Source organism: Eretmochelys imbricata, chromosome 9 (genome assembly GCF_965152235.1).
Source record: "Eretmochelys imbricata isolate rEreImb1 chromosome 9, rEreImb1.hap1, whole genome shotgun sequence".
NCBI lineage: Eukaryota > Metazoa > Chordata > Testudines > Cheloniidae > Eretmochelys > Eretmochelys imbricata.
Window position 1 is genome coordinate 81,326,592 of NC_135580.1, and position 13,930 is coordinate 81,340,521.

At 42.4% G+C, this 13,930-nt stretch overlaps 1 protein-coding gene across 1 annotated transcript in view; it reads left to right on the top strand.

Moving 5' to 3' along the window:
* LOC144270151 (vascular endothelial growth factor receptor kdr-like) overlaps window positions 1-9,059 on the top strand; it is a 178,056-nt gene extending 168,997 nt beyond the window's left edge. Inside the window, exon 30 of the mRNA XM_077826410.1 lies at window positions 8,793-9,059. Within this exon, the coding sequence (XP_077682536.1) occupies window positions 8,793-8,997 (205 nt within the window). The 3' untranslated portion in view covers window positions 8,998-9,059. The remainder of the gene's footprint in view (window positions 1-8,792) is intronic.
* Window positions 9,060-13,930: the final 4,871 nt, after the last annotated feature.

Consider the following 13,930-nt stretch of genomic DNA (forward strand, 5'->3'; position numbering starts at 1 on the left):
ATAGAAATCTAATCTAATCTAGAGCCGAGGCCTGCAGCAAGCAGCATCCATACCCACCTCATTCTCAGGACTCCAGCAATCTCATGGCGGACAGAGGAGTGTTTGTCCTTGGCCTGTTTTTCCATTCAACATTCGAAGTTCACCCCAGCTGAGAAGATCCTTTTGCCAGACTCTTTTTTTAAACTATCTTGCAGAATCTCTGTGGCCCAAGTGGTATGTTCATTTAGATATTAATTATGGAAGGTCTTGGCATCCTTTCATTTCAGGACAAGTCATCCCTTGATCCTACACGCCCGTAACATGAAAAACATCCCTGAGAAGCACTTGTAATATTCTCCAAATGGCTTGGAGAGGTCAGAGAAGAGTGTTAGTTTAGTGGGGGAGATAATGTCACCCTTGTTAATTGTGTATCTCTCTCTATCAAAAACATTTACCCTGGACCCATTTCAAACAGTCATCCTCTTCTTACCCAAAATCTTTCAAAGGCTTAGCATGTTTTCTAAACCAGGGTGGCTGCGTTTATTATTTTTTGCCGAAATCTCACTGTTTATTTGTCTTGCATTTGCTTGCTCTGTCAAGTTGAAAAGTTGGCAACACTACTTGCTGGTGTCAAGAGTTTACTGAGGCTGAATCTGATACCTTGGGCCTGGGAATCCTGTTAGACAAGTAATAACTATTTCTGAAGTCAGAAGCATTTTACGTTGGCTTTATGAGAGCAAAAGAGGGACTACATCTAAATCAGCATTCGAGGAAGTGTGGGACATAAGGATGAGGATAGAGTGTCAGGTTTCATCTTGTAACATTAATATGCCAGCACCAAGCACTGCTTTAAAATCCTCCTGGAGACTCTTTAATCAAGTTATTATTAAGATCTATAGCAGGCTTGGCTTTTGCTTGGGTATGGGGTTTGTTTGGGGGTTTTATTGTCTGATCTAATGACGCTCGGTTGCTCTGAAACAATTAGTCGGGCTAATCTTGGCTGAGCACCCTGACCCCACCTGACTGGGTTCTCAGCTGATGTGCTGCAGGCTCCGAGATGCAGCATCCAGCTCCTGTCGCTGAGGGCTGTGCCTTTGCCTGAGCCGGTCTTAGGCAATCTCGGCGCACAGGGTTCAGACCAAACAATCGCGCTTGGCAGTGTCTGGCGTTCCTGTTCAGATATGATGTGTCTGGGGAAGGAGCGTAGGAAATGGCGACCCTTAGGCCACATCTACACTACAAGCTAGGGCTGTGATTCCCAGCTCACGTGGCCGTAGTCACACTAGCTCCAGGAGAGCTCGGTTGCGTATGAATAGTCGCGTAGCCTTGGTAGCACAGACGACGGCAGCACAGCTTAGCTGGACCGAGGACAAACCCTCCCGAACCCCGTGGGTACAGAGTTGGCATGGCTAAGACTCCACTGCTCTCACGCACGCTACCATGGCTACACTACTATCTATACTCAGGCTAGCTCTCCTCGAGTATGGCTTCCTGACCTGGGGGCATCACAGCTGTCGCTTACAGTGTAGGCATAGCCTTAGAGAGACAGCTGCACAGTGAAGGCTTTCATATGCAGCCCTGGGATCTTCCCTGCTCTGTGGCCACTGCTCACCCAGAGAAAGTGGCTCCAAAGGGTCGGTCAGAATTCCTAGTGCCACACCCTGTTTTCTGGTGAATAGAGGTGGGAGATAAGGTTGCTCCAGGCTGATGTATGTGATTACAGCTGAAGACTTTTCTTTTTGCTACTCGTACATATGTTCTTGGGGGTAGCGACTACACCTATCTCTATGTTTGTACAGCACCTAGCGCAATGACCCAGACTGGGACTATCCAAAATTTGCACCACTCAGAATCAGTGAAAATTTTGGCTTAAGTAACTTGTCCAAGGTCACACAGTGATGCAGTGGCAAGAGTCCCTAGAACTAAGATATTCTTGGTTCCTGTGCTCATTATGGTATGCTGCACTGCCTCTCAGCCCTCTATTCCTTGTATTCAGTGGGAATTGACCATCTTGGGTGTGGGGGAGCCTGTGCCAGAGCCTTTCATTTGAGTTGGCTGTATATTTGAGATGGTTGGGCCAAATTCATCACTGGCATAATCAGGCACAACTCCACTGATGCCAAAACAGCTGCAATCACTTATTCCAGTGGTGAATTGGTCCTCTTGTGGCTTCCTTTTAGCTTTGTTTTCCATTTAGTTATTGTCCAGCCTATAGATAGGTACCTTATGATTGTTTCAAAAGCATGAATTTTTGACTGTAACCCTTCAAATTTCTCCGCCACTTGACCAGTGAGATACTGATCCTGCCAGAGGGAAAGCAGTATTGGATTTCTACTGCACAGCGCTCACTCATTCATCGAAGGAAATTCTGAACCAGACTCACAACTATTAGAGAAAAAACAACCCTAGTGATTAAAGCCTCTGGTATTTTTTCAATGAAATAATGCCTACTATTACTCTGGAAAAGTGTCTCCTTAAGTCCCTATAAAAGCTATCAGGAGGCTCCACAGTTCACTTATTATTATTACAAGATGTAAGCATCAGGCATAAATTGGTGGACTTGCCGCTGCACAGCTCAGTTGCTTGTCTTTCCTTAAACAAGGCCTCTGATCACATCCAGGATTTTTAAGGGCCACAGAGGCTTACCTGGTTAAGACTAGGTGCTTGGGTAGAGCAACGTGAACAGCTCCACAGCACTGGGAATGAGTGTTCTACCTCAAGCCTGGGGAGTCCTCAATTATTTAGAGCTCTGTTGTCTCCTGCCCCTAAGAAATACTCTTACAGTTATGCATCTTACTCATGCATTCCTCACTGAGCTCTGAGCCATTAGAAACTGGCTCCCTCTTACAGAAAAATAAACAGCCCCAGTAATGAGCTTCCACTTCTTGGGGTGTTTTAATTGTTCTTTACCTTCAAACCAGAATCAATGGTTCACAGAAGAGTGAGATGGAAGAGACCTGTTCAGTCATTAGTCCACTTCCCTGTAGCTAGTGCAAGATTGTCCCCTATGGTATAGTCTGCACAGCCTCCCCCACCTCCCTGTCCAACCTAATACATTCACCGTTGGGAAACATTTCCTAATATTCAACTTAAACTTTCCTTTGCTTGGTTTCATCCCACTACTTTCAAGGCCCATCTTCACCATGCCAGGAGACCCAGGTAGAAAACAGTAAAAATCTGTAGTGTGGAGGAACCTAACCATATTTTAACCATGTCACATTATCAAGCTAACCTGGACTTGTCCAAGTCTTTTGTCAAGTCATATGACCTAGTATTAACCCTGTTAAGCTCCCATCCTCTCTACAAATTTTAACTATATTGTAATTGGGACAGGACACAAGTGTTTTGTAGTATGGTCCTTTGACAAGTTTCTACTAATAGAGTAGACAGGCCCTTAATTATAAACCTATCAACTCCCTCTGTGGGTATTTACAATTTACAAAGAGGGTTTAGGCACCAGGGTATGGGCACTGTAGAAAGAAAGCCTGAAGGCATGATTAGCATGTCCCCATGAGTCACTGGTTAGCCAAGCTATATATTTGCTTTCTTCTAATCTTCCTTCATAAGTTAGTTCCTCCAGTGCCTTAATCATTTTTGTTGCTCTACACTTAAACCTCTCCAGTTTGTAGCCATCTTCCTGGTGCAGAGAAGCCCAGAACTGAGTGTATAATGTGTGCTAGGCACAGTCTCACAAGTGTATCATGTGGGTGTGAAACAAGTGTTTCCCCAACTAGCACTAAATACAAACTTGCACCTGAGAAAAGTGGCACTTTTCGTGTTTTGAGTGTGGAAATGGCAGTGTTCAGATTCCACCACCACCCTTCTCAAAATGTAACAAATTCCTACAGGCACAAATTCAAGAATTTTTGTATTGGTCCCTGTATAAGATGTTACTGTCTTGGGCCAATTTCAAAACGTATTTTAGGTGGAACTCACCCTCCCCACACAGTCCTCCCCACTGGACTTGATTGAGATATTCAGCATTATGAAGGGCATAGTGAAAACTAACCAGTCCCTTCTTTCTACTCTCTCCTTTCATAGGAGAAGAGGTCATTTAAAAGTAAAGGTTAGTGAAAGCAGAATCAATAAAGGAAAATACTTCTTTAGGCAGCCAACCTAAAGGTCAACCTGTGGAATTCACTGAGGTAAATACTGTGGCTGAATTTTAACAGGATTAGGTCATTGTATGAACCATTATTATCATTTGTAGCTACGTAATACTATGAGTAGTTAAATCTCATCATGCTTTAGGCCTTAAACTATTCACCTGTGTGGCTCAGGAAGGATTTTTCCCTCCCATGCAACATTGCACAATTGACTCGGAGCATAATTATAAGAGGGGTTTTGCTTTCCTCTGAAGCAATGGGTACTGGCCACTACTGGAGGCAGGATGCCAGACTAGATGGACCAATTGTCTGATCCAATGTGGCAGTTTCTATGTAGCAAATGAGATTTCAAGGACAGTCAGAACAAGGAAGCTGCAGCCTACCACTACAATATATATTCCAAGCATATGTACATTTCCCTCCTGCTGAGCAAGAAAAGACTATATTTACTGACATTTCATTCTAGAGCATTAAAAGGTAAAATGTAAAGACCTCTGGATTGTTTTAATTTAGGACATGCATTTTGCATGAAAGGAACATTTCTGAAAGTTAATTGCATTTCAATTTGCCATAGATGGTTAATCACAGAACTCATTTCAGATCAAACTCATCATTTCTCTGGCTTGGGAGCGAATATTAAATGTCACTGTTTAAGTCTCTGTTCAAACATCAGTGTGATTTAGGTGACAGACAGAGCTATTCCCAGATGCAGTCCCCTGCTGTAGATGGGACAGAAACACAAGGAGAACACTTGGTGGAAGCCAGCAAGGGTCTGAAAGTTTCTCATTGTGTGGCCAAACTAAACCCTAATAAAATTTCTTTTATCTGGCACTCCAAGGCATACAGGCCGGGGGCCAAGTTAAACAGATACTTTCGTGCTTCTCCTTGTCTCCATTGACAACTTTAATACCTGGAAATTAAAAGCCAGAATGTCTGTGGAGTCAGCTGACAAGAGTCAACAGGGCTACGTAATAAAAGAAAAGTACATAAATAAACAGTAGAGCAGAGAGACAGTTCTGCCGCTTATTCCAGAGGGAGAATCTATCTAAAGAAAGGAGATGGAAAAGCTGGCAAGTGTATGGCATTTTGAAGAAATTCCCGCTGGTGTTTTCCTCTGGACAATGAGAAACAAGAGAATTTAGATTTTGATAATAAAAGACTGTCACATTGCTGGAACTCTCAGGGTTATAGCTTATTTCAGCCATGAGCGGCAACCTAGTGAGTAATGATCTGCATTGCCATGCAAGGAATTTGAGTTCAACTCCTAGTCCAGATCTAAGAGGCCAGCACAGCAGAGTTTGTCTGCACAGTTTACTTCTCTGTACCCTGGAAGTCTCAGGATTGGAGTTTATTGAAGAGATGCAAGAAGCATCCTAGTGGTTAGATCTCTGCATCACCATGCAGGAATCGTGGGTTCATTTTCCTGTCTTGAGTTTGAGCAGGATGTACTGACATTTTGGGGAGGACAACCACATCAGACCAAAATAGACCCTGCTGTAAAATGACGCATCTCCCATTGAAGTCGAAGGAAGTTGCACCTGTTCATATGATGGCTGAATTTGACTCAACATCTCAAGTGCTACTGGCTTAGAATGAATCCCTTCATAGATTGGCATATTCAAAGTATCATCCAACACACACACAAACTCACCAAACAACGGAGAATTACAGGACTGAATGACTCAAAAGTGACCATTATAAACTGGCTGGTGCACATACACACAAGCCGATACATTACCTGAGCCAATACAATATACAAGACGTGCCTGCCTGCACCTCTCCAGAACAATTAGCATTGACAATGAAAACACCAATACTGATTCTACTAGCCAGGCTGGTGACATTTGTAGCTCACAGCGAACTTCAGTTCCTGGACAGGCTCAGGATTTCAAGGCAAGAGACCAGATCTTCTAAGGTTATCGTATCATAATTTATTGAGAGATATTAGCTCCCTTTCTGGAGAAAAAGACATTTTCCCCTCTGTACTGAAACCAGAGACAGAAGGCGACAGGAAGAATGAGGACAACAGAAAATGAAAAATAGGAATATTATGAGTGTGTTGTCCCCAGCAGCAACCTCCTTGTTAAGTCTGGGCTGGGTCTAGCTATCTTAGATATTTAAATAGTCCCCCTTACCATAGTATATGAACAGACCTTACAAGTTTTAATGAATTTAGCCTGTGACGCATGGAAGTACAATTATCTCCATCTCGAGGTCACACCGAAAGTGTTGGGCACAACAGGGACTTGAACCCAGGTCTCCTAAGTCCTTCACTAGTGACCTAATCATTGGACCAACTGAGTCTCCTGCTGGTTTGTTTTTCAACCAAGTGTTCCAGAACATAAACACTTAAGAGGGAAAACAGTGGGAAAATCTGCTCAACTGCAGAAAAGGTTGAATGTGAGCCAACAAGGTGATGCAATTGTGAAAAAGGCTAATATAATTCTGGGGTGTACTAACAGGAAAATCATGTGAGACAGGCAGTAATTGTTCTACTCTACCTGGCACTGGTGAGGCCTCAACTGGAGTACTTTGTCCAGTTCTGGGTGCCACACTTTAAGAAAGATGTGGACAAATTGGAACGAGTCCAGAGGAGAGCAACAAAAATTATAAAAGGCTTAGGAAACCTGACCTGTGAGGAAAGGTTAAAAAAGTTGGCATGTTTAGTCTTAAGAAAAGAAGACAGAGGGGGACCTGATAACAGTCTCCAAATATGTTAAGGGTTGTTATAAAGGAGATGGTCATCAATTATTCTCCATGTTCACTGAAGGTAGGTCAAGAAGTAATGGGCTTAATCTGCAGCAAGGGAGATTTAGGTTAGATATTAGGAAAATCTTTCTAACTAGAATAGTTAAATTCTGATCTAGGCTTGCAAGGGAGGTTGTAGAAGCCCCATCATTGGAGGTTTTTAAGAACAGGTTGGACAAACACCTGTCAGGGATGGTCCATGTTGACTTAATCCTGCCTCAACCTCTTCACGTCCCTTCCAGTCCTACATTTCTATGATTCTATAAAGCAGGGTCACACCTCCATCCTCAATCAGCCATACTCTGTTTACAAATGGGAAGGAGTGCTGGGTGTGAGGTAGGCTGACTCATGATGCTGCGGTCAGTATTTTCCTCTATCACGATGCCTACAAAAACATGCACCAGTGATTAAACAGCTGGTGTGCAGTGACTAGAGCTTTCATACTGACCAGTTTTATCTCATAGTTTCTTTGCGCTCCCTCTGTTTGTTGTATGTATCTGTTGGCCCGTCTCTTATATTTGGATTGTAAGATCCTTGGGCCAGGGACTTTCCTCTTGTTCTGTGTTTGTACAGTATCTAGCACTTACAGGATCTGGGAATATGACTGGGCTCACTCTGCACTACTGCAATATATATAAAATAATAATAAATAGTCAAATCTCTCCTGAAGACTGTTTCTGTTTCAAGGCCATTAGAAAGTAGCTATTTACCTGTACACATGATATGTGTTCTCCTACTGTCTGAGAATTATATAATTGGTTCATTTTAAACTCTCCCTAGCATGTTCAGGAGTCATTTTGAAGTGAGACACGAGGAATGCCATGATCAGAGTCAGTTTGCAATTATGGATTATTGCAAAAAGATTCAGATCAGTTATAGAGTCCTAACAACAGTGGACAAGTTCAGAGAACCACTTCCAGATCTGGATCTTTATTACCACCATCTCTGAATTATCCAAATCTCCTCCACCAAGATGCGTTGAATTCCTCGGGTGGAAGGTGCTATAGATGAGCAAAATATTATTTCTGAGGTTGCATATAATTACCTTTTTTGGGTTCAAGTGAACCTCTCTTCAAAGCCACCATGTGATGGCATCTAATGAAGACTGGTCCACACTCCCTTTGGAGTTCTAGTTCTACCAATAGGGGTTGCTATTTAGCGGCATAAATTGTTTATTTCCCCACACCATCACCTAGAGCAGTGGTTCTCAACCTGTGGCCTGGGTGCCACTTGCAGCCCAATCAGCACAGACCCCAGGTGACATCGTCAGGGCCATACAGGTAGTATTGGATACCGCCCACATAACACATTTTGAGCCCATATGCGGCCCACAATGGTAAATAGGTTGAGAACCACTGCTCTAGAGTAAAAGAAGGCAGCTGGGAATCAAAACGGGGTCTCTTGAATAGCACCAACTGCAGGATACCAGTTTGGGCATCATGCAACTTAGCTGAAAGACTGTTCTGTAGTTTTAAAGGGTTACAAAGTATGTAAAGTGCCCTCGTGCTCTCCACATTATTATAAATCAAAGCATGTCATAGATTATTCATTAATCCCAGTTTTTACTGTACTTAAAGAAAAACCATAGCTCATGATTCTGCTTTCAAAATGTCACGTTCCCTGACCTGATGTCAGAACAATGACAGGAGCATTTATAACCAAGATACATACAGTACCTTGCAGGGTGGCTCGTGGTGAGTGAAAGAGACAGGGTATAAGGACTCCTAGATATTATTCCCGACTCTGCTATTGAATCTCTGAGCAACCTTGAGCAAGACACAAACTCAGTCCCCCCATCTGTAAAATGGGGATAACAGTTACGTGTCTGACAGGGGTGCTGTGAGGGTCAGTTCAGTAATGCATTTTGAGATCCTGGAACGACAGATATTAGGCCAATGACAGATAAGAGCAAAGCTTTATAAGAAAAGGGTCTGAATTGTTTGTCTTTGTTTTAAACAGGCAGAGAGCTGTCAGCAAGAGCAAAGAATCCATGTTATCAGAGCATGAGATTGTGAAATACCAGCCAGCAGTACAGACTGATGAGGACACCATGGACTTCACACTGGAAGACTCAGTCCTCCTGCCCATGGATCCAAACCTGGAATGCCACAGCCCACCACCCGACTACAACTCCGTCATCCACTATTCTGCCCCTCCAGTGTAATCAGCCCAGTTCCATCTTTGCACCTCTTTCAACAATGCTGGATTCTCACATGCCTCCATCATTTGTACAGGCTCTTTAAAAGGACTAGGGTAAAAAGAGAAGGAAACTGACAATGTCCTTGATATGAATGGAAACCCTTAAAGAGCAGCTACCTTAAAGGTATATTTCAGCTTATCTAGTTAACAGACCAGAATCAAAAATAGGACCTGCAGCCCAAAAGTGCCCCCACTCCTTACTCCCCACACAGGGACTGTTCAGTGGCAATTGCAGACGTGCAAGGTATGTCAATCCCTTTTTGCTCATTCCATACAAGTCACTGAGGGTCAAATCAGGTCAGGTGTGGAAACAGTATTGATTCTGCTGGCCACACGTAGACCCTGCAAGGATTATACGCTCAGATGCTGTCAGGGGAGCAGTTAAGAACTGCAGCCCCAAACACTGATATGTGGATTTTGAAACCATACATTATTTTAAAAACATGGGGATCTCCTTGTCCCTCCCAAAATGTATTTGAAATATCCAAATTGTTTTGCTTATGGTTGGTATTCTAATGGTGTTTGTACATCTTCTGGGATCCGTCCTTGAAACCATACAACATACACAGAGCATGGGCACTCTGAGTACCCGTAGAAAACCTGGATTTGGTTGCATTCTGGGCACACTACAGAGCTCATCTATTTCCCCAGGTTTTTCCTTTGTGGGAACAACAATTTATTTTAGTGCACTATTTTATAATGATTGTTCGGCACCCTAGGTCTTTGGATAGGGACTTTATAAATTTAGATAAATAAATTGTCCTATGTTTGTGTGCACTCAATGCAGGCCATATACCACTGGGACACAAACACTTTAACACAATTTTTCTGTTTAGCTTCTGGACACATCTTTAAAGAAAGCACTTCCCCTAGATTCCACTGCTGATGCCAAACACAGTTTGATTTTTGGAATACCAACCTGTACCACACCAGGAGCAATCTGACATTTAGGTTCATACTGCTGGGGCCCATGCAGCCTAACCACCTTGCTAGTGTGGTGTGTAATGCCCTAAGCGGGTAAACAAAAACTTTTCGCAGTCTGCTTATTCAGGCCTGGCTGGATCCCCGATCTACATAGCCGAGAAATTCAAAGTGACCTGCCCCTCACCCCCCACATGCTATGTGGAGCAGGGGGGTTGTAGATTTGCCAGCATTCACACCCATGTCCTCCTTTCAGCAACCTCACAAGTAAGCAAGTAATCCTTGTAATTTAATGCACTGTGAAGTAATCTCAGCTGACATTACAAATTTAGGCAGGAGTAAAGCAACTAGGATCTCAAGTCTAAAGCAAGGCTGAGAAAGATGCTCATTGACAGTCAAGCCTGTAACCCCCGAAATTATAACCTGGGAAAAGGAGCTGTACATTAATTTTCTCCCTGGGGATTTTTCCAAGGCCTAGGAAAGCCCTCCAGTCCCTTCCTAGGTCTGGAACTAGCAATTACCTCTTTCCTTCAGAGGACAGATCTTTTTAAATGATCACAAACTGAAAGAAGAAAAGGCACCCGGCAAACAATGTGATCATCTTTCCCTAACTCCTCCAGCATAATGAAAACAGACCAAACACTCTCAGAACATTAGAATCATTTTCAAATTACTAGGTAGACTTGATGACATTGAAATAAGCATGAAAGAAGACTCAGGTATTATCACAGGGGAAAACAAATAAAAAAATCCCAAGCCCAGCACCCTCTTAACTGTGAATGGTAAAGCATTTGAAATGGGGGGATCCTCAGATTGTAATCCCAGTTCTCTTTAGTTCCTGAATTAGTCTGGAAAAAGCATGCAGGTTCCCATTTGAAAAAAGGGATCTGCAGTAATTCACAAAGATGAGTCTCTAGTAAGCCCCTTGTTCCTATTTGACCTGCTGGGAAGTTGTGGTCTGTAATTGCTTTATTGTCATTTTTGCACTTCTTTGTATTGTAGTAACTATGTGTTAACTAGAGCTGGTCAAATAATGAGAGAAACTGATTGGGGGAATAATTTATCTAAAGAGTGACAAAAAGCTCTTTTGATCAGTTGTTCAGTGAACATTAAATTGACCATCTATAGAGCTGGTCAAATAATAAAGCACTTGGTTTGCAGATAATTTATTCACAAGACAAATGGAAAAAAATGTCTCCAGTATATAACTCTGCTGGGTCTAGCATTAACAGTGTCAATGTGAGACAGTTTTTGCTGTTGTACCTTGCTCTTAAACTTGTGAAAATTACAGTGTGTAAAAAACTTTTGCTTGCAAAATCTAAATATAAGGAGGCCTAGGGAAAAAAATAACAGTTGCAAGTATATAAATGTGCTCTCCATTTCTAAAATAAAATTGGAAACACTGCTGTGCTAATTAATTGCTTCCAAGAAAACTCAGCATCTTTTCACATTACCTTTCTTCAGAACACAATTTGCAGAGGCTTTTATGAAACCAAAGTGATGCAGGGGTTGTGTTCTAAGTGGAACCAAGGGAGTGCTTTTATTTACGGGGGTACTGCATCTAGAGTCTTATTATGGCTTTTAGCCAACATCCATCACAGTTGTTTTTATGTCACATGAGAACACAGAAATGCAGGCCTGTGCACTCTCCATGAGATCTGCAAAATTATACCCATTTTAATCGCTGGTTCCATGGATGGGCCTCTAAAAACTGAGGACCTCTTTGTGATTCAAGGATCAGAAGGCATCTAGAGCTAGCCATGCCTGATGCCCAGTTCATCGGAAACAGGACAACAATCCCTTAATCCCTGTCTGTGGGTGGGAGGGTTTGGTTCCTTTATGTCAGCCTCAACGCACTTAAGAAGTGTCCTGAACAAAACTGCAAATGACCAAGATTTGGACAAATGTGTTTCCAACTTTTATTTGAGTGGAAGTTTCTTTTTCTTTTTCACAGTAAATGCAACCAGCTGAACTATTACCTGACAAGTATTATTCACGTATGTGTCTTGTATTTTATTTACTAATATTTTGTTTGTCCTTTCCTCGCCTCCCTTAATTTAATTATTGTTCTTTCCTTACATTGGTGTATATAGTTTACCCAGTAGTGGCAAATATAGCAATTTCTCTATATGATATGTCTGTAACATTTTAATCAAGAGAAAGACGGAGATCCCCTGATGTAACGGAGTTAAGTATCTTTACTAAACATTTCACTAATGCTTGCGGGCCAGGCTCGGTTAACAGTACCCTCCCATTTCCAGTTTATAGTGACTCTCCTTCTGGCTGTTAGCATCTTTGGCTCTCCTTTATTCCCTTTGTTACGTAGCTTCAGTTAGAAAACAGGGATTGGGAGGAATCTGGTGGGCTTGTAACACTCCTGCAGGTATCAGCTGTGCAGCTCAAGGTAAAGGGGAGGGATTTTCACAGCTTCTAGTCTAACTCCGAGGCTGATCTACTGATAGGAGGAAGAGAGGAGGACAAATTGCTAAGTGCTGTAATGTTTGATTTTTCAGACTTCTCAGGGATTCCTGTTTGACTCCAGAGGGCAGTTGGCCGCCTGCCTTTCTAATCTGATTCAGTTTAACGACAACTGTTATTAACCTGTGCAAACCTGCTGGGCTTTTTATGGTGCTTTCCCCTTCTGTTTTTCCCTAGCAACCACAAAGTATCAGGCAAAGGGACTCTGAGCATTCAGGGGAAAGAATCTCCCCGATGAACCCTGGGGCCAGATAAGAGGCCAAAGATAAGGTACCTGATTGTGGTCCAGACCCATCTAATTATTTTGGTGTTTCTTGACATCTATATTCCCTGGTTCCCCTTTTTCCTTACTCTCCATTTATCTTAACACTTAATTCCATGGAAAGTTCAGATCATGTTTAGCCTCCCTCCTGGCTTCTCCCAGTAGCTTCTTCTCTGCCTTTTGGCTAAGATCAAATGTACAATTGGTTTCAGTCTGATATTGCCCAGGTATCCTGTACTTGCTGGGGATTGACTAGATCATCTAAACAGGACTTTTTTTTTTTTTCACCTTTAACTTTAACCTTTTCCCATCCTAAGACTTCCTACATTGGCTAGAGTTGGGGACTGTGACTTTTTTATCTCTATCAGAAACTGTCCATGTAACATCTCCCTGAACAAAATATGTTTCTTCTCTTCTGGGTATTTAAATACTGAGCTTCTCCAGCAAGCTAAAATCTGGTGAATTTATAGCTGAAGTCTATCTGTTTCCCCTGTCTCTTTCAGACAGTTTGATCACTCTTTGCCTCTTTCTCTTTATCTTAACTAGATGGGGGGCCCAAACTCAGACACTGGATCCATCTCCCCCTGCCCTGAGTGCTAGGGTACCTCCAATCAAAATGAAAATCTCATGTCTCAGGCCTTACTCTGCAGTAGGCTCAAATAAGGACATTAAATCCTTTTAAATTTGGATCTGTATTGAGATCCAAATCTAAATGTCTCCAAACTCCACAGTTTGGATCTCTCTCTAATGTGAACACTGCTCTTTCTTGCAACTTTGTTGGGCAGTTGTCTGGAGTCCTTCAAAAGGCCATGGCACTTTATCACTTCTTCTCTGCCTCCTATTTATTGTGGAGAATGTTCACTGGCACTTTACTCTGTAACCAGCTAGTCAAAAGCTTAAAACATAAATCTTCTCAATAACATTTCATCTTCAGCAGTGGCACTGTCTTGTCACGTCCCATCTAGCCTGGGAAGTGTTATCTGCTTTTAATACAATTACAAGGGTGTGGTCTTGATTGATGGTTTCTAGCTCCCAAGTCCCACCTGGGCAATCCCATGGAATAAAACATCTCTGATGAAATATCATCAGCAAAATGTCCATAACAAGATACGATGCTACAAAGCACTGGATCTGTAGGAGATGATGCAATTCTGAGCTCAAACATAGGGCCTTCTTCTTAAAATTAATTGGAGGGAGAAAACAGGAGGAGAGGTATGAATTCCCTTGTTCGACCTCA